General features: G+C 47.6%; 1 protein-coding gene across 5 annotated transcripts in view; it reads right to left on the bottom strand.

Moving 5' to 3' along the window:
• The window catches only part of BCAR3 (BCAR3 adaptor protein, NSP family member), a 130653-nt gene that overhangs the window by 42797 nt on the left and 68176 nt on the right, over positions 1 to 19680 (bottom strand). Inside the window, exon 1 of one of the 5 annotated variants that reach the window (XM_058538561.1) lies at positions 10823 to 10939. The exons of the other annotated variants lie outside the window; for them this stretch is intronic. Within the exon in view, the coding sequence (XP_058394544.1) occupies positions 10823 to 10906 (84 nt within the window). The 5' untranslated portion in view covers positions 10907 to 10939. Of the gene's footprint in view, positions 1 to 10822; positions 10940 to 19680 lie in introns of those variants that run through there. 5 annotated transcript variants of the gene reach the window in all.

The raw sequence follows: 19680 nt of genomic DNA on the forward strand, positions 1-19680 counted from the left end.
TCCTTCACCCTGTTGGCCACCCATCTGTAGAAACAATCAGGAGATCAATTTTAAATCAAGAGTGTGATAGTCACTGGAACACTGTGCCTTCGATTAAACTCAAGGACTTGTTGAGTTCCTATGGTGCCAATCCGTTTCCTCAGCTAGATCTGAGGGGTGATGTAGACGTGGGTAAGAGACTCCATGGCCTGACAGGTTACAGCCTCTCTGGGGAGACAAGACATCTGAAGAGAATGTACAGCAATAAATCACAAGTCGTTTTGCTGAAATTGAGAACACTGAGAGTGTTTTCCATCTTATATCTGAGGTCAGCAAGGGTGTCTGGCCCCTTCTGAGAAAGGAATCAGTAGCAAAGAGGTTTCATAAAATCTCAATCAGTTTTAACATTCTGAAACACTTCAATTAATTTGATGTTGAAGTACCTTGACAAAATAAATTTCTCTTTTTTAAATCCTAGAAAGAATCTCCCCTTCAGCAAAGATTCTGCATATGGATTTTGATGCCATTTTACCATTTTATAACTAAACCTGTGTAATTTATCACACTTTACACCAGATTCACACTCCAGTGCCATTAAAAACTGATTTGCAATTTGCTGTTAAATTAAGATGCTTCATTTTCCTACTATATGTGATTTTTCTTTTCACAGACAAATGACGATAGAGGGGCCATCAGATCCTAGTGCCGACAGGAAAATGCCATCAAAACCCCCAGAGAGCCCAAATCCAGGAGATTTCATTTTATTCATTATCAAACGCTTATCCAAAGAGGCTCAGAAACCCTGAATAGGAAATACGAAGAGGATATCTGTGGAATTCCTTGCTTATCAAGGTTCTGAGAAAGTCCCATTAAAATTCTGCTTTCCATGTGTGTAAATGAAAAAGGCTAATTTAATTTTAATTTGTGCAGACTGAAGTCTTAAAGCAGTGCACCCTCTAAGCAGGCAGCAGTAATTTAATCCTCCGTGCCAAACTAATTATGTTAGAATCATTCTGATTGGTGCCCACGGCTCCTTTGATGTTCAACTCTAGTTGTCTTTTATCCCCAGTAAATTCTCTGTGCAAGGTCTCCTCTACACCTTCCCATCCTGCTGGATCATGAAGCTATTGCTTCTGAAGTTCAGTTTTATTTATTTATTTTTTTTTTGTGAGGAAGATCAGTCCTGAGCTAACATCCATGCCAATCCTCCTTTTTGCTGAGGAAGACTAGCCCTGAGGTAACATCTATTGCCAATCCTCCTCCTTTTTCTCCCCAAAGCCCCAGTAGATAGTTGCATGTCGTAGTTGCACATCCTGCTAGTTGCTGTATGTGGGACGCCGCCTCAGCATGGCTGGACAAGCGGTGTGTCGGTGCACGCCCGGGATCCGAACCCGGGCCGCCAGTAGCAGAACGTGCACACTTAACCGCTAAGCCACGGGACCAGCCCCCATGAAGTTCAGTTTTATTTTGATGGAACACCAAAGGACTGAAAATCATTTTTCACTGAAGGAGAATGATTTCGATCTAAAAACTGCAGGAGGACTTCTAAGTTTGACAGAATGCAGCACACCCAACGCCGAGAATGGCTTCTTTCCTTCACAAAGGTCACCCACACGGGGGAGAAATTGCTCAATGCACTCGTTACACCTTAAGATCTCCTTCCCTCTCACCTGGCCCTGGTGAGTTCACCGGTCATGTTTCTTACCCTCTTGACAAAGTATTATTTACCCACGGGTTCACTCAGTACTCAGCTCCAGCGGGGGGTCTCGCCTTTCCCTGGTAATAGATAAACTGAAACACGATGAGATTTTCAACCGGCCATTTGTTAACATCTTGCCCTGCTGAAAGCTGTGGCCAGTACCTTCCCCTCTAGATCAAAGTTAGATATGACTTCCTGGAGCAGCCCACAAAGGAAGAGACATCTGAATCACCCCCATGTGGCAGCCCTGTATTCTGATTACTCTGAGAGAGAAATCAGACAGGCCACACTTAAGGTGAAGGCGGAGGTCACTGGTTGCACTTAATCGTTTATGGGGCCAGTGAAATGAAGGGCTTCAAGTAAAAGCTAAGCACAAGTTCGACCTGTGAAAACCCCCTGTAAACCGCTTTGCTCCTTTAAAAATGTCCTCAAGTGACTTCTGAGAATACTTCTCTCTCTCACCAGGTTGGCACACAGGCTAAATGAGACAGCAAGCGAAATATTAATCGCTGGGTCTGGCAATGAGATTCCATTCAGTAATAGTGGTGCTTTGTTAACATCTACGGAGAATGAAAAAACAGAGACTGCCCTGGCTGAGGCAGACCCCAAGATGAGGGTTTGAAGACCAGCTGAGCAAAGTTCAGAATGCAGGGAGATCCAAACCACAAATCTTTACCCCTAGTAATTCAACCTGTTAATTCAACATCTCAATTCAAATTATGAGTGATCTGGAACATCACTGGAACATCACCAAAATAGATGCCCTATATGCTCTTCAACAAGAAGACTGGAAAATCGAAATCAACTTAATTCCAATAACTATCCTTTTCTCAATTCACCTTGAATGAATGAATGAGTGAATGAATAAACAAAATGCATTGTGGTTGAAAGACACTAGGGAGATGTAATTGGAAGGAAAAACAAGATATGCCAGATACACAGAGGAAAATCCAAAGATTCAGAAAGCCTTCCAGCGTGGGGTGTGGAATAAATGACTTTCCAAATTCTCTCTCTCCAAAATAGTCCCATGACTAACAACTGTCTCAGAAATCTGCTCTGGGACAAAGAGTATCATAGGCCCGGGCTAAGTGCATAGTAAGTTCTTAACAAAACCAAATGATTCATCACAAGATGGGTTTGGCCAAGCATCAACTTCACTACTTCCAATACACAGCTCACATGTTACTTTAAAGGTATACTTCTCCCAGAGGAGCTCAAAGCACTTGACACCGGCATACTTCGCTTAGCAAGCTTTTTGAAAACACAAACACCATGCTAGACGTCATGGGCAGAAACAGGGAAACAGCAGCTGGATTCAGAGTGACAAGACACTCAAAACAACACACCTCAGATCTCACGAATCCGTACAACGTCCCTGGAGTTAAACAGGCAGCAAGAATATTTATATCTCACAAGAGAAAACACGACCAAGCCCCGCATTTTCATGATTTGCTCAGACTTACGGAGTAAGAGGTTGACTGAAAACTAGAATCCAAGCCTCCCAAAGTATATAAAGAACTAGAAATGTTTAGTTGGCACACAAAATACTTAGAGGAAACATGAGGGCTGTACTGAAATATCTGAAGGCTTGGGCTGTTATCATCCCAAGATGATGGGTCAAATATTCTTGGTTCAACTCCCTAGGGAAACTAATCCAGAGTCCCTCCTGTTTTATTTCTAGGATCCACTCACACCAACTAATCTGGCCTCAAAATAGACATGCTCACAATATGAAGGGGGAAAAATGCACCTGAAGGGCTATGATGCCCATTTAACTGCAGAATAAGGTGGACATGGAGATGGATCGATTTTGACTCAATGCGAGGAGGGACCTTCTGACAATCAAGAGGTGTTCAAATGTAGTGTCTTCAGGACACAATACACTCCCCATCTCTAGAAACATCAACAGAAAGGTAATGAAATAGCCTCCTATGAAGATTTAGGGCAGGATGATCAGTTGGGACGCTTCTGCAGAACTCCAAGCAAGAATGATGAGGCCTGAATCAGTGCAGTACTGGTGGTAGAGACAGGGAGGAAGAGGCAGATGAGAGAAATGTTTAGGAGTAAAATCGTGAAGACAAGGAAGATGAATGGGGGGAAGAGACATGGGAGCTCTGGGAAGATGACTGAGCCATGAACTCCCAATACAGAAGCAAGTGAAGGGAGCAGGTTTGTGGAAGAAGATGTAGAGCCTGAGGTGCTTGTGGGTCATCTGGATGGAGTGGCTCACCAGACCAGGGGCTCTAGGTGCTGTGGAGAAGGGCTGGACTGGAGACACAGCTTGAGAATCCTCAGTATGGAGGGGGAATCCTATCTCAACGGTCACCTAAGAGATGGGGTATAGAGGGCATATGAGAAGAGGGCTAGGTGATGCTGGCTTTTAAAAGGCAGGCTAGAAAGAGAAACTGAAGACAGGTGTCTTAGTCCATTTGGGTTGCTATAAGAAAAAAACCACAGACTGAGTGGCTTAAACAGCCAGCATTTATTTCTCAGTTCTGGAGGCTGGGAAATCCAAAATCAAGATGCTAGCAGACTCGGTGTCTGGTGAAGGCCTGCTTCCTGGTTCATAGATAGCCCTCTTCTTACTGTGTCCTCACACAGCAGAAGAAAGAGAGCTCTCTGGGGTCTCTTTTATAAGGGCACTAATCCCATTCATGAGGGCTCCACCCTCACAACCTAATCACCTCCCAAAGGGCCCATCTCTTAATACCATCACCTTGAAGGTTAGGATTTCAACATAAATTGTGGGGGGACACAAAGATTCAGTCCATAATAATAGGGTAGGACTTGTCAAGAAAAATTCAGGAGAACAAGTAGAGTACAATGTCCTAGAGGTTGAGAGAGCAGACTTTCAGGAAGGAATGGCCAACAATGCCAAGGGCAGCAGAGAGTTCCAATAAAATCAGAATTGGACAGCATCCACTGGACTTGGCAAGGTGGGGTAAAGGGGCCAATGGAAAGTGAGGAAGCAGAGACTGTGTTAACCAGCTTTTGGGCAGATGAAGACAGGGACCAGGAAGGAAGACATGGAAATGAGGATTATTTTTAGAATGAGAAAGACTGAAGCATGTTTATAAGCTAAGAGAAAAGTGTTGGTAGAGAGGGACAGACTGAAGGTCCGAGGAGTCTTTGAGGGTGACAAAGAAGGGGGGTGGTCATGGGCACAGGTGGCAGGGCTGGCCTTGGTCAGGGAGAGGGACACTTCATCCTCGGAGGCTGGAGGAAGGAAGCGAGGATCACGGATATGGACGTGGATATAGCTGTAGCTTGTGGGGGCAGGGGTGGGGACGGAAAAATACCGTGCCTGACAGTCTTAACTGCCGCTGTGAAGTAAGAAACAAGATCTTACCATGAGTGTTAAAAATGGGCTTAAAGAGAAGGTGGAGGGAGGAAAATAGGAGTGAGCAGGCAAGGACAAGCAGAGCTGACGGGAGGCTTCAGGGACACAGGCAAGAGTTAGGGGAGACGCTGGTTATGCTCCTCGAACTCATCCTACACACAAAGCGACCAACCCTCAAACCCTCACCCACTCCACACCCAAAGTGTCCACTGCTCCCCTCCGCCAGCACACAGGCCCTGCACGATCTGTTCCTTGACCACCTGTCTGGTCTCATCTCCTTCCACTCCTTCGCTTTAGCCTGTGCCTTTTCTCTCCCCCATGCTTCTTCTAGCTACTGCTCCTTTAGGAGGTGCTCAGTGTTACCTCCTCCAGGAAGTTCTCTGACGCAGGGCTGGGTTAATACCTCTGCCTGGGCCCTTACAATATGCTGTGTATTCTCTCCGCCTTTGCACCTACCACGTACTTCGGAGAGAGCTGCCTTCATGTCCATCTCCACCCCCGGACACGGAATTGCTCCTTCAGGGTGGGAACTTTCACTCTGTCTCCGCAGTACCCAGTAGGCCCTCAATACTCACACTGGGCGTGGCGGTGGGGGTGGGGGTGGGGGTGGGGAACGAGTAAATGAATTCTGAGTGGGAGGCTGGCTCAACGGTCCTTCAAATCCCATCTTACTAAGAATCTAGGATTCTAGCTTGTTGCTTCTTTGCGCATAACTGGCTTTGTAAAAGCACACATGTATTGGAGTGGATACTGGGGATAGCTGTTCTCCATATAAACTAAAAGACTGATTATAGCTCTTTCATAAGCTAGAAAAATAAGCTATGACATTCTCATGGCCAGAGCCAGAGTCCAACAGTAGCTCCAGGGGCTACTGTGGACACGCATTGGAAATCCAGATAAGTCAGAGATGTCGCAGTGGTGGTCAACCCCATGAGGCACTCCTCTCCTCTCCTCCCCAGCCTGGACAGCCCGAGTCTCCTCTGCAGTCCTGGGGACATCCAAAATGTTCATCAGCTAAAAGGCCTCAGAGCTATCTTTGACAACATCTTTAAACCCAACGACAGAGGCCTGGGTCCCCTGTGTACTGCTGACCTCTCACATGGTGGTACAGGAAGACCTCTGTGGCCCAAGCAACCTGACTTTCCAGCGTCCTCCCCAATGTTTGGCACAGGCCCATCTCTCTGCAGTCCTGGAGGTGCTGAACCCGCTAACAAAATTTTCCCAGGGTCCCAGTCTCCTCTTTGTTTCCCACCCATGTTTCTCCAACAAAAACAAGGCCTCGGCCAGGATCCAAGCTCTGGGGTCTGCAGGGAAGGGGCTCTGGGACCCAGCCCCTGTCAGGCATGTCCTTCCCCTGATGCTGACACCAGATCCCCATGGCTCCCAGATGCCAATGGAATGAATGCATTTAGGTCTCTTAAAAAAAGCTTTGCTAGGCTTTTTTTTTTTTCTTTGGAGGGCAGGAGAGAGAAATGAGCAACTAGCAGCCGCCATGAGGAGGGGCTGAGTCATTTGGAAAGACATTTCCCGAGTGGCCTTTTCCATCTTACACATCTTCTGCTGATGGTGCATCAGCCCCACAACAAAGGCAACTCAGGCCATTGTTGACACTGGGATGTATCACTAGTACCCAAGCTGTCACAGCAGCAGATAGACCAAGGGACCAGCCACAGAGAAGACAAGCGGGACCTTCGCTCCACCACATTCACTCTGACATAGAAAGACAGCTTCCAATGAAAACAAGTTCCAGGGACCCAACCCTCTATGGATGGGCAGATGGGAGACCTCAGGCTGTAATGTGTGTTCAGAGAGGCTCCAAATATTTTTTCCAGGGGCAAGGGAAATGATTTAAAGCAAAACAAAACATAACAACGGCAACAGCACAAGTTAAGCTCTTCCCACCACAGAGCACTTCATGGCTGCAAAGACAGTCAAATCTACCTATGGGAAACTATATGCTTAAAACCCACTGCCTTCTGGGGGCTGGCCCTGTGGCCTAGCAGTTAAGTTTGGTGTGCTCTGCTTTGGTGGCCCAGGTTCAGTTCCTGGGCATGGACCTATACCACTTGTCGGCAGCCATGCTGTGGCGGCGACCCACATACAAAGTAGAGGAAGATTGGCACAGATGTTAGCTCAGGGTGAATCTTCCTCAAGTAAAAAGAGGAAGATTGGCAACAGATGTTAACTCAAGGTGAATCTTCCTCAGAATAATAAAAAAAAAAAATCTACTGCCTTCCAACCATGACTCCTGGTTGACAAGACCACTGCCACTGGACTCAGTGACTGGTTAGCTGAGACTTACTAATTTGTTTATCCACTGATTCCATACTCCAACCTCTGTTTATGCTCTTTCAGAAAGGCAGCTATTCTGCACTTGAAAGGCAATCCCCATCTCTTAGGTTCCCCTGAAGTTTCCTGACACAACCACAGTGACTTTCCTCAGGAGGAGCCATTGATAAGATGACAAGTTTCAGCTCCTTTTTCCCCTGCCCACACCCAAGAAAAATCAAAGACACGAGGGACCAGAAGAAGTTGGGGTCTGTTCCCATTACCAGTGCCAGAAATGAGATCTATTGTGCTTCTCACCAAAATCCTTCTGTTCACTAGGGCCTTAAAGATGATCCTGCCACTGCCTGCAGGAGGGTTACGACTCTGCGAAAATCAGTTCTGCATCCTCCCTGAAGTCTCTCCTGAAAACTGAGGTTCACGCTATTCTTCCCCGACTGAATTATAAACTGAAGTACTAATATATAAGACATCGTCTTGTTTCAGGTTTCAGTGGTCTTCATATGTTGTAACAGAAAGGACATTGGGCTTACAGCCAAAAAACCTGATTTCTATTCCTAGTTGTCCATTAAATGATTCTGGGCAGATAGTTTCTCTAAGCCTCAGTTTCTCCTCTGTGGAAAGGGGTAAACTATTGCCCTGCCCGCCTCAGAGACCTTGCTTTGAGATTCCAGTGAGACAACCTGTGAAGGAATTCAGACATTGGAAAGCCTTTTGTAAATGTAACGAAATGACACTATGACCTAATGCTCTTGTGGTGTATCCTTCAAAGGCAGGAGTATGCCTCAGTTGTCACTTATCACTCCCCCACCCCACCTAACAGAGTGCTTACACACAGATGGGGCTACTATATTTGACACTCAGGGACTTTCAAACTTGAATGTGCTCCACTAATGTTATGGATCTGGAATAAGCTTCATTCCGAACTCTTTCAGGCATAAGCAAAACATCCTTTCCTCTGCTCACCCCAGATCCAGTGGTCTTTTGTGAAATGACTCCCTGCTGTGAAGCCCTTCTGGGATGTTAAAGTCATGACCCTCAACATCTCATCTCTGGTCTCAAATCTCAGCGCTGCAGGATCTTTGATCCTCCTCTCCATTCTTGGCCTCTCATTTAATTCCTTTCCAGGGCCTTTGTATACAAGTCCACACGAGGCCCCTAAATACATTCTAAATACTGCCAAATCTCTGCAAATAAGAGCTTATTCCCTGAAAGTGCCTGTGTGATTGGTCTCCCACGTAACGAAGGAGCTTTATATTTTTAGTTTTCTTTCCATACAACAAACACTATTAATAACGTTCTACTTTCTCCAGAGATGATATGGATTAGACTAAATGGAAAGTTACCATGGCTACCGCAGTGTTATTTTTGGTATGAGAAACTCATGCCAAGGGAAGCAGCATACGTGGTCAAGAACCAGAGCTTCATTTCCGCTTTGCTATCAGGCAATCGATCCCAATTTAATTTTGAAACTCTCATTGCAACGGAAACTAATTACGAGCGGCAAGACCTGAAGCCCCTAATTAAAGTGGGAGTCAATAAAGCAGGGCAGTATCATCACTGGGACAACACTGGCAGGAGGAGGGGTTTACAAACAGGCGGATTTTCTTTCCCAGGTAACTATCTAAACAAAAGAAGACAGGGAAGCACATCTGGAGGGTCAGCGGGACACCCTAAGTTGGGTCTGCAGGATTCAGTTTCTGGTGAGTGAGCAGGTCAGGTCCTGCCTCTGTGCCATGAAGATGCAACAAACGAGGGGTGGGGTAGGAAGCCCAGGTGTTTCTACCACGAGTGGCAGTTGGGGGGCCGGCCTGGTGGTGCAAGCGGTTAAGTGCACGCGCTCCGCTGCGGCGGCCCGGGCTGCGCGGGTTCAGATCCCAGGCGCGTACCGACGCACCGCTTGTCAGGCCATGCTGTGGCGGCGTCCCACATCAAGTAGAGGAAGTATGGGCACGGATGTTAGCTCAGGGCCAATCTTCCTCAGCAAAAAGAGGAGGATTGGCATCAGATGTTAACTTAGTGCTGATCTTCCTCACAAAAAGAGTGGCAGTGGGGGGCAGGCCGGGAAGGGATGAGCTGAAGGACGGCTGGTTCAGACTAACCCCATACCAAAGAGAATCTCATCACTCAGACCCAGATAGCTATGGGCTGTTTCCTCACATATCAAACGCTGAGCTGCACTTTTCTGAATTAGCAGAAGTTGGCTTATGGAAGGACTTCTATTAGAGTGAAAACCAACTGCCAATCAGTGAAGTGCACGATTCCCTCTGGGACTTCCTGGTTTATCTTTGACAGCTTTAAAATACCGTTAATGGCATGACTTCATCTGCCCCGTGCTAGAACAATCCATATTTAGGTCAGAAACCACGTGGTCCTCACATCACCCCACTGAGCTCCAGGATAGAAAGATGTTCTTAAATCAGGGAGGGAACACTTTTAACCGAGGATTAATTACTCACCCTCCTCCAAATTCCTTGACAAAGAGACAAAAATGAACTTTGATGAACGGTTAGAAAACTACTCTGAATACTCCGACAGGGCAGTCAAATCAGAAGAAGCCTATTCTCTTCTCATTCGGTGTATATTTTTATACAAAGGGGTCTTTCTTTCTTTAGCAGGTTTTTCTGTAAAATTTGCCTGATTTTTTTTTTAAGCGTTATTGAGAACAAAGAAGCAGAACATCATAACCCTGTTATAACTCTTTCAATGGCAGCGAATAAGTCAGTCCCTCAGGAGAGGGAGCTCTGCCGTCAGGGTGGGAAGAATTCCTTGAGAGCTTTCAGACTCCTGTTTCCCAAGAATAAATGAGGTCCACAGTCATACTGGGGCCGACAAGATTTTTCCAAGGCAGACAAACCCCCAGATCAATGAGAGCCTATATTAATTTAATTCTTAGTGTTGTCACAGGCGGGGAACAGAACACAGGCCTCGTCTTGAATTAATCAAAAGAGGTTTTTTGAATATTTTCATCAAAATAGTGTATTGACATATTACGCAAAACCTTTGGCAAAGGTGTCTTGTAACAAATGTTAAAAATGGGAGCAGTAAAGAAAAAGATAGTTCTGAATATTGAAATGTTTTGGAACCTGGCTAACCTTTGAAAGGAGATATCTGGTGCTTTCTGTATACTGACATAATGGACCAGCAGGTTAGGGGGACAGAGGGACTCAACCACCTCACATTCACTGTGAACGAGGGAAGAGAAAAAGAGGCAAAGAGAGAAAGAAGAAAAAAGCTCCATCTTATTGAGCTCCTTTGGTATAAAATTTCAGCCCAAGGTGATAGAAAGTGTCCCCAAAAACAGAGCTTCATCCCAAAACACAGACAAGGAGCTCCCTTCTATGCGGCTGGATTCTGCTTCCAGGGGAAGCACCCAGGGCTTATGAAGATCCATCAGTCAAAGAAAGTGCCTCTGTTTTTATAGCCAGCAGGCTGCAAACTTTTTCCAGTACCTTTTAGAAAACGAATGCCTTCAAAGCCCCAAAAGAATTTTAGATGTACCTCACAACCACACCTACCTTGACTCCAAGAAAAGACTTGCGGTGATAGAAGCAGCACAGAGCTGCCGAGAGGGCGTGGAAAGCATTGCATTCCTTAGGCATCTTTCAGTCTTCGGTCCCTGGACCACACACTTTCTCTAGGATTAGAAGAAAGGGGGCTTGGGGCGTTAGAGCCCCGTCCCATGCAGCAGCTACCCTGCTCGTGCCCGCAGTCAGGCGGCTCCTTCCTCCAGGCCAGGCTGGGACTTTTCCTCTCCGCTGAAGCCAGTACGATCCACTCGCTCAATTCCGGCAGGCTGGTGTCCAGCCTGCCATGCACACAGTGCCAGAAATTCTCATGTGACCAGACTTGTTTTCTGATGAAATTCTAACCTCCCTTAGAAGAAGCTTTGGGCTTTAGCTGTCCCCTCAATTTAGAGACCCAGCAGCAATCATTATCCCCCTCAGGCAGCCTGTCCTCCCCAGGGGTGAAGACACCAGGCATCTGCTCCTAGAGGCTTTGTCTGTTTGCCTCTCACCCCAGCACCTGGGGTTAAGGAAGCACACGTCACACCGCCTTGTGACAAGACAGAGGCTCCTTTGAGAAAAGGACGTAAAGGTGACCAGGGTGTGACTTTCCCCTAGAGCAATCCTAGAAGTCCTAAGAAACCTCAGACAGGATCCCTGCCCCTACTCTCCCAGCCCACCCCCAGAACTGTTTATTTTTAATTAGGATGCTCCTGGCAGCCAGTTTGCAGCTGATAACGTTGGCACAGCCATCACTATTGGCAAAGCAATACTGCCTTTTGGTGTTTAATTAGCAGGTCTGTCAGCAAACACCCTGAGCACCCTGTGCCCTCCCCACCTGGCCGTGCCGTCTGTTGGGAGGATGGGGGATAGGCTGTGTACCCTCCTCTGACCCAACTGTTTGTCTCACTCCCCTCCTTCGCTTGAAATACTTCACTTTAATTACCCGTCTTCACTTTCATTGCCCACTCTGCTTAACCCAGATCCAGCACACAAACCTCGTGTCCAACGCAGCCAAGCAATTCTCCTGTGCTGAGGCCTTTACCCCTACCAAGAGCCTCCTAACACCTTCAGAAGAAAGTAATTGCTTTTCTTCTTTCATTCCAGTTACAGCGAATGCTCAACGATTCTGTTCTTTATGAAACCCAGGTTTCTGCCTGTAGCTCTTCCTCTCCTAAGGTTCCAAATGTTAACTTGCTGTGGCTTCGGCCACTCAAAAATGGAATGTGTCCTCAAGCTTTCTAAACTTTGTACAGGCAGAAACTTGTAATGAGGAAGAAACAGAACCTATTCAGTCCAGAAAGGAACAACACCAGATGAGGCATGAGGAAGGCATGAGAAATATCCAGCGAGATTAGTGTCAAATCCTCAGGAGGCCTCGGCCTTTGCACTAGGTCAAGTTGGCCTGTAAAAATAGAGAATTGCTTGTTCAATGCCTGGTGAGCAGCTTCTATGCTTGAATGAGGGCTATGGAGAGCAACAGATTTCACATTCACTCAAAGGGACAGAGGTTCAGCCTAATAAACACATCGAATGTAGGGGGGGATGGAGGTACAGAGGGTCTGCCACCACAGGAACAGCCAAGGGGGGCTGACTTCCTTTCTGCTCCCTCACCTCCCTCACTCCTTCTCCTCCATGATGCTGGAGGTCAGATGTGCAGTCCTGGGAGCTCCTGGGCCCTGGGAAGTCCACCTGAGAACGTGGAAGCAAGCACCAAGCGGGGTAACCCTCCTGGGGCTTTTGAGCTGGAGGGGCCCTTGGAGATGGTCCAGCTGGTGGGTCAATACTGTCCTCCAAGGTCCAGGTACTGTATCCAAGAGGATGCATTTCTCTGCCTTCATTTCTATTAGGTGGAGTTCAAAGGGTAAATCCACATGAGCAGCCGGAGCCCAGGGCCCCAGCAGTTTTGTGGGGATGACTCACCAATCAGGCCAATAGCCACCAGGTAAGGGGCCCAGTTTTCACTGGCTATTCCCCTTTGGCAGGAAATAACAAGCTCTATCAGGATAAGCAACTCCCCAAGAGGCTAAAAAAGCATCGTTCCCCGTTCCCCGACCAGGGAAAAGGGAGGGAGGCAGCTCCTTAAATCCTGCACAAAAATTCAGTGAGATTAGTTAGCCCAAACCTCTGAATTCCAAGACCCTACCCCCAGAAAGCATGAATGAAGGGCATTCCTGAAAGAAAAATAACTCAGACATGTAAATTACATAGAATTATGTGGTCAGGTGCTCCAGGGCCAGGGTAAAAATAAAATAAAAGATGCTCAGGTCACTGTAGAATCACAGCTCCTGTCACCTGGGGCTTACTCTGTTTACTCTGAGAAATGTCTCCAAAATACCCAAAGCATGGGTTCCGTCAGGATTAAAGAATGGGCTGATCTTATTAGGTAACTGTTTCCTAAGCACTTTTTATTTTTTTGTTCCACACCAAAAATAATTTCTGAAGCAGCACTCAAAGGTTTTAATCAATTTTCTCCCGAAACGGCCAAGGAGAGAGACTAAAATAACATGTTGTTATTGCAACTAAAAATGATAATTGCCTGAATTCGCAAAGTGCCCTTCACTGATTTGTTATGCTTTTAAATGTCTCCCATCCACACTGATCAATTCCCCCACGTTCTCCCCATAATGATTATTCTATTCTAGTTACAAAGAAACAGAGGACCAGAATGGTGTGTCACTCAGAAGAGAACAAAGGACCAGGGACAGCAGACTGTGATTGCAGAACCTGGTATTTGATCACATGGATACACAAATAAGAGATATTTTAACTTCTTACAATTAAACCTGTTACTTGCACAGCCCAATGAAAAGGCCATGGACATGGGGCAGGGGGTCACTCTCTGACGATGTGGTACATGTGATTTAGGACCAGTCATATTTGGATTCAGTGTTTTCTAAACAGCATGTCCTTCAGAGTTCCATGTCTCTAATGCAACCCTAGGGACTGAAGGGAGTTGCCAAACAGGCAGCACAGAGCTCTGGGAAAGCACTGTGCTCTCTAGCGCCCCCCTCTGGCCCTCTGGGAGGCTCACTCCTCCACATCAAGGAAAACACCTGTGAAAAAGCCACAGCTGGGCAGCCAGGTGGACCCTTGAAGGAAACCCCCATGACCTCAGGTCAAATGTTGCCTACCCCATCTGGGAAGAGGGTTAAAGCTGGCCAGAGGAAGGCGGCTGCACAGGCGTTGCCCTCAATGCCATTTTTTCCTTGGGCAGCTTTAATACTAACCTGCCCTATTTAGTAACCATGGAAACAGGAGCTGCCTGCCAGCCATATTCCACACACGCGTCCTGTCGGCAGCAGTCCCTGGGCTGAGAGCCTGCATGAAATCCCTTTCCCAAAGTGCCACAGTCCCCACTAGAGGATCAGGCTCCCGATGAGATGGACCTTCTCTCTGACAAGGCATGGGGGAGAGGTCTGCAGGGAGAAGATGTCCCTACCACATACCTGCTGTTCCTGCTTAGGGCAACCTGGAAAACAATGCTGCCTGTACACCCCGTACCCCTCCCCAAAGCCAGCCCAGAATCGAGGCGTCAAACCTTACAAGCACTGAGGCGCTTTTGATCATTGTCAAGCAGCCCTGCGGACAGTGACACTGCCCACCATGGGCGGCCGGCTGTGACCCAGCGGCAGTGGTCCAAGGCTGCAAGGCCTGGCTCATCCCTGCCCACAGGGAACACACTGGAACATCAGTCAAGAGTGGACACCAGTCACTGTGGTCAAAACAGCTCAACCTCTCATGGCAGCCACTGAGACTCTTCACCTCTCCAGAAAGATCCATCCTTCCCGGCTTTTTGCCTTCACTAAACCCCAGCAATCGGGTTCTTGGTGAACAAAGACAGCTTCCATTTCTCCTGGTATCCCAGGAGGCAGGAAAGATTAACCTGGACCGGCCCAATCCTAAATATCTAAGGCCACCCTCTGCAGGCTCAGCTCCTTGAAGAGTGTCATGGCACGTGCCTGGGAAGCCCCGGGTGGAAAAGGGGCACCTTTATCAGCAACCCTGCTCCCCAAAGCTTCCTAGCCTGCCTGCGTGATTCAGAACACAGTAAACCAGGAGGCTAGTGGGGAGGGGGGAGCTCATGTGTCTCAGAGCACAAAAGCAACAGGGCTCGAGAAGAGCTGGAAACCACGGAGGATGAGGAGAGGCCATCAGGGAAGAGGTGACCTCCTCCTCTTGCCAGACTCGGCAGCTACACAAGCTGCCAAAGACAGTTTGACACATTTGCCTATGTGCAAATGTGATTTGTTTCTTGGTCCAAAGGGGAATGCAAACTGGACTTGGAGGGAGGAGGGCAGGAAACGCTGGCCCAGCTCTCTGGGCCACTTTGTGTGTTGCCATGGACAAGACGTTCGCTTGCGCTGGTGAACACAGAGGGTGCTTTTACGAGTGTCGGCTGTCCATATCTCGGTCTGACGGTTCCCCCGGATTCCTCAGGGGATGAAAGAGTATGGCTGTTAAGTGGTCTCTGTCCGGAAGTGGTATTGATCTGCCTCACATATAAACAAAGACACTAAGGACGGTATTCACGAACAGATTTCTGTCTACTGGGCCTTATGTCCCCCCCACAAATTTCTGTTTCTCTAACTGGCTGGCTATTAAAATTGTATAACTGATAATGTGAAGCAAAATTATGTGAGCACCCAGCCCTGACCTTGCTTTCTTGCATTATCACATACAATTCCATCCCATATATCCCTCCACCAACACCATCTATTTCCTGATATCACCTCAGAGATCCTATATTATACAAGCTCAATTTTCTGTTTTTAGCATTAAGGCAAAATTAAAAGAACATGCACGGGGCATAATTCCAACCTCTCAAACAGTAGACTCAGACTTTCTGGCAGTCTCAGCCTTCTTTGAGAGTCTATAAAAACCATGGACCTTCCTCCCAGAACAAAAGGCACATACTGTAATGTTTTACATAGAATTTCAGGGGATTCCTGTGTCCCCAGACTGCTGCGAGTCTCACCCACCCAAGGTGATCCGACACCCACCTCCCAAGCTTCCTTCCGCTCTACACTCACTATGCAGCATCACACCCAGAGCACGTGTTTCTCTTGGCATTGTAGCTCCTAGGTTTTCTCTGCTGGACACTTTTCTCTTCCCCCTTCCTGACACTTTTGCTAAGTGTGAGCTATATACTCAACTAATAGACAGTGACTGCAAAAGCCCCTCAGAGGCCCCTCCCTTGCAGAGTGCTGCAGAAATGGGCTGAGGGCCATGTGCAAGGCCAGAATGCCGTGAAGGCTCACCAGCCAGAGCCAGCCGCACTGTCTTCCAGCTCCACTGCCAATAGCCCTCCCGTCTTACAATCACTTCTGCAAAAATGACATCTTCCAAAACTGAGCTGCAAGACATATTTGCACATCTTGAAAGTGATGCTGGGAGGTAGGAGGGTAGAGGGACAGCCAGGGTGGATTCAAGTCTTCACCGCACCGCTAGCTAGCTGGGTGACCTTAGGAAATTTCTTAACTTCTCTGAGCCTCAGTTTTCCTCCTCCAACTTACCAGGTTTTTGTGAGGATCAAGTGAAATAACACATAAACAGCCTGGCATCCAACACACAGAAAGTGAATGTCAGCTTCCCTTCCCCTTCCAAGGAAGGGACAACAAGCTCCGTCTCCCCAATTTGTTCCTCCTGCAGGCACTTGCTCACCTGACCCTAAATCTCACGCAAACATCAGGCCACAGGAACCACGCCCCGAAAGAAGGGTGTGGCCAGCCCCACCCTGAGCACTGACCGGCCCCAGCTGGTCGAGGTGACTCTTGAACCTTGAAAGCCAGGGAACAATGGCTTAAGAGTTTTAACGCTAAAAAAAAGCCTTAAAATATTTTTCAGCCTTTAAATTTTAAGATTGCATATTAAAATTGCACATATGGTTTTAATCACACTTGTTCAGATGTCTCAGATGATGTTTTGCTCCAGAGTCTTTGTCATTTGGGGAGTTGTTTGTTTTAACAGGCAGCATGTGTGTCCACAGCATCTGCCCACTTGGCTCTCACCCAGGGGGACTCCTGGGTCCATCCACAGTGCTCCACGTCCCACCCCTGTCCCAGCCAGTCTGACTGGGGATCACATGGGCCCCCTCCTCTCCCATTGTCCCCACACCAACTTGGCTGCAGAGCTGGACTTCAGCCTGTGTCCTGCCTAATGCTCCTCCAACCTCGCCTCTGGCCCCTTGCCGAGCCCTCCAGGTCCTTGCCTTAGACTAGATCTAGCGTGTGTCTAGAGTCCCCAGAGGACCTCTATGTGCCTGACTCCTTCACACTTCACTAGCCCACATTACCAGGTATTCTGACACCAACCATTCCTAGAGTTAGAACCGTGCCTGGGATAGCCCTGTGGAGGCTGTGCCTGCTCTGCCTAGCTTCCTCTCTAGACTTTCTGTCTGTGTCCTCCAGATGCTGCCTTCTGCCTGTACCTCCAACTTTCCGGCCTCTAATGGCAGGAATTGCCCAAGTTACAGTGCATTCTTCCAATGCCACCCTATGTCCATCTCCCACCTGGAAGGGCACCAAATGTCTGAGTGGAGGAAGCAGCCTGGGAAGAAGGCCCAAGAAGGCAGGAACCCCGGGGTGGTGGGTGGGGTTGGCACCAGGTGAGAGGTGGAGTCAGGACTACTTCTATTCATTTCAGCCTTCAAAAGCTGGCCTAAGTAAAACAGAAAATGATCTTATTAATCCCTTCTCCTCTGCTTTCAAGCAAATACCAGCCACCTGAACAAAATATTTCAGTGGGAACATATAATTTTTTCATGGTCATAAACTGATCATGGGCATCATCATCTGAGTGACATCCTGGATAATTCTGCATCCTGCCCAGAGAGCTATGAGAGTCAGTCCAGACCAGGAGTTCCTAACATGGGGGTGGAGTGGGGCTTCCATGAGCCATTTGGAAATTATATACAAACTGTTTAAAAGTATTTGTTTATTGAGGTGAGGGGTTGAAGAGTCATATGACCCAAAAATCCCAACCCATCCAGAAAGGCTTTCAGTGGCTCTTACAGAAGTAGCTTTCTGATCTTCTTTCTAGCGGAGAGAGAAGTGAGGAGAGTACCCTGTTCATCACGGACATGAGCAAGGACACAATTCCCCCAGCTACCTAGGACACAGCCTGCCCTTGGCAGGTCTGTGGAGGTAGAGAGCCTTGCGGCCAGCAGTGTCACTTTTCCTTTCTGCTGCTGGAGTAGCTTTAAGAGGAGGCGTGAGAGGAGGGAACCCCTTCACCCAGCTGGTGGGAGGGGCTTGTTTGCACACAATACTTAACATTACCACTAACTGCAGAATAGTGCCAAATTTGACTCTCAGCAACCCCCTCCCCAACCACAGGGATGTGTTCTCAGAAGACCAGGGCAGTCACAGACATCTTCCCACCTCTCGGGTGGGGCCCCTTGAAGGAGCCCTCACCCACCCCGTGTGCAAGGTCCCCAAGAGCCAGCATTTATATGGAGGACTTTTACCATGGCGTCTCATTTAATACTCACACTAGGAGACACACATTATTATCTCCATTTCACGTCAAACAGTTCTTAGAGTTAATAATTAAAACCACCATGAATCAGAATGGCTGGCTCTATCGGATGTGATAATGGAAGCACGGATACCACCTGGTTGCCTGGAGTACCTTATCTTGTGCAAATCCAAAAGGCAGAATTTGCAACCACCCCCTCCCTCCCACCGAGAGATGGATATTCTTGGCAACATAGACAGCAGGTCTCACATGAAATATCCCCAGTTAGAGATCCTAGTCCATTCCCTACTGATGGGACAGGGCAGGACATGTACAGGTAGAAGAGGGCAGAATCTGAGAAGAGCCAGGAGGCAGCAAAGCCCCACCACACAGCTGATGACTAGAGGGCTAAGGAACCACCTTTGTCGTATATGGAGACGTGAACTGGGCCCATTTCTCTGCAGGAAAAGGCTGACTCAGGGTTTGTTGTACGGGAAGGACCATACCGATTGCCAGCCAGTTTCTTCACTTGCTAAAAGGCAGTCAGCTGCTAAGCACTATGCTGCCTGCAGAAGTGACATCCAGGTCAACCTTTGCCCCTCCTGTGCCCAAGGTGGAGACAATGGGTTCCTTCTGTCAGTGGTTCAAAGGACAATACAATCCCTGGCCTTGCAGTGTGTACCCAGAGGAGTGGAGAGTGGGGCGGAGGAAAGGAGAGTTACCAGGCAGAGCAGCAGGAACCCACCTGGAGCATTCTCTAGGAACACCACACCAGCCTCAGGGCTGGGCCACTTGTGACAACAAATGTGGGAATTCTTCCAAGGCCAAACTATAAATCACAGGGGAATTCACAGCCCCTCTGCCCTCCCCCACCTATAACTTCTCTGTAACAGTGGTAGATCTGACAAACTGGCAGGCAGTGGGTATCCACACACAAATAAACCAGGAGGGAGAGAATCTAGAGAAAGATGAGTGTAGGACTTGAAAAGATCAAAAATGAAATATCTCTGTGAAATCTAGCATTCATATGCCAAGATTTTACACATGTACCCTGAGCAGACAGAGACAATTAGAAACACAGCCTAATATACTTCTGATTCTGAAAATTCAGGGGAAAAAAATGGTGTAAATAGCAGATAGTGGGTATTACATTCAAAAGCTTTACCCTATGGCATGTGTATTCATACACGTAATGGATATATGAGCCAATCAAAATACTGAACACTGAATGGTCCAGGAGTAGACATGTGACCTGATTTAGAGCAATCAGAGTCCTTCCCTGGGATTTTTCAAACCAGAGCAGGAGAAGTCCCCTTTTCCCCTTGGATCATAAACTTTAAGATTATAAGCTTAGAACAGCCTATGACCATGCGCCCCCCACTACTTGGAGAAGCTGATCCGAGAGAATGTCG

The sequence above is a fragment of the Diceros bicornis genome, chromosome 4 (assembly GCF_020826845.1).
Source record: "Diceros bicornis minor isolate mBicDic1 chromosome 4, mDicBic1.mat.cur, whole genome shotgun sequence".
Lineage (NCBI taxonomy): Eukaryota > Metazoa > Chordata > Mammalia > Perissodactyla > Rhinocerotidae > Diceros > Diceros bicornis.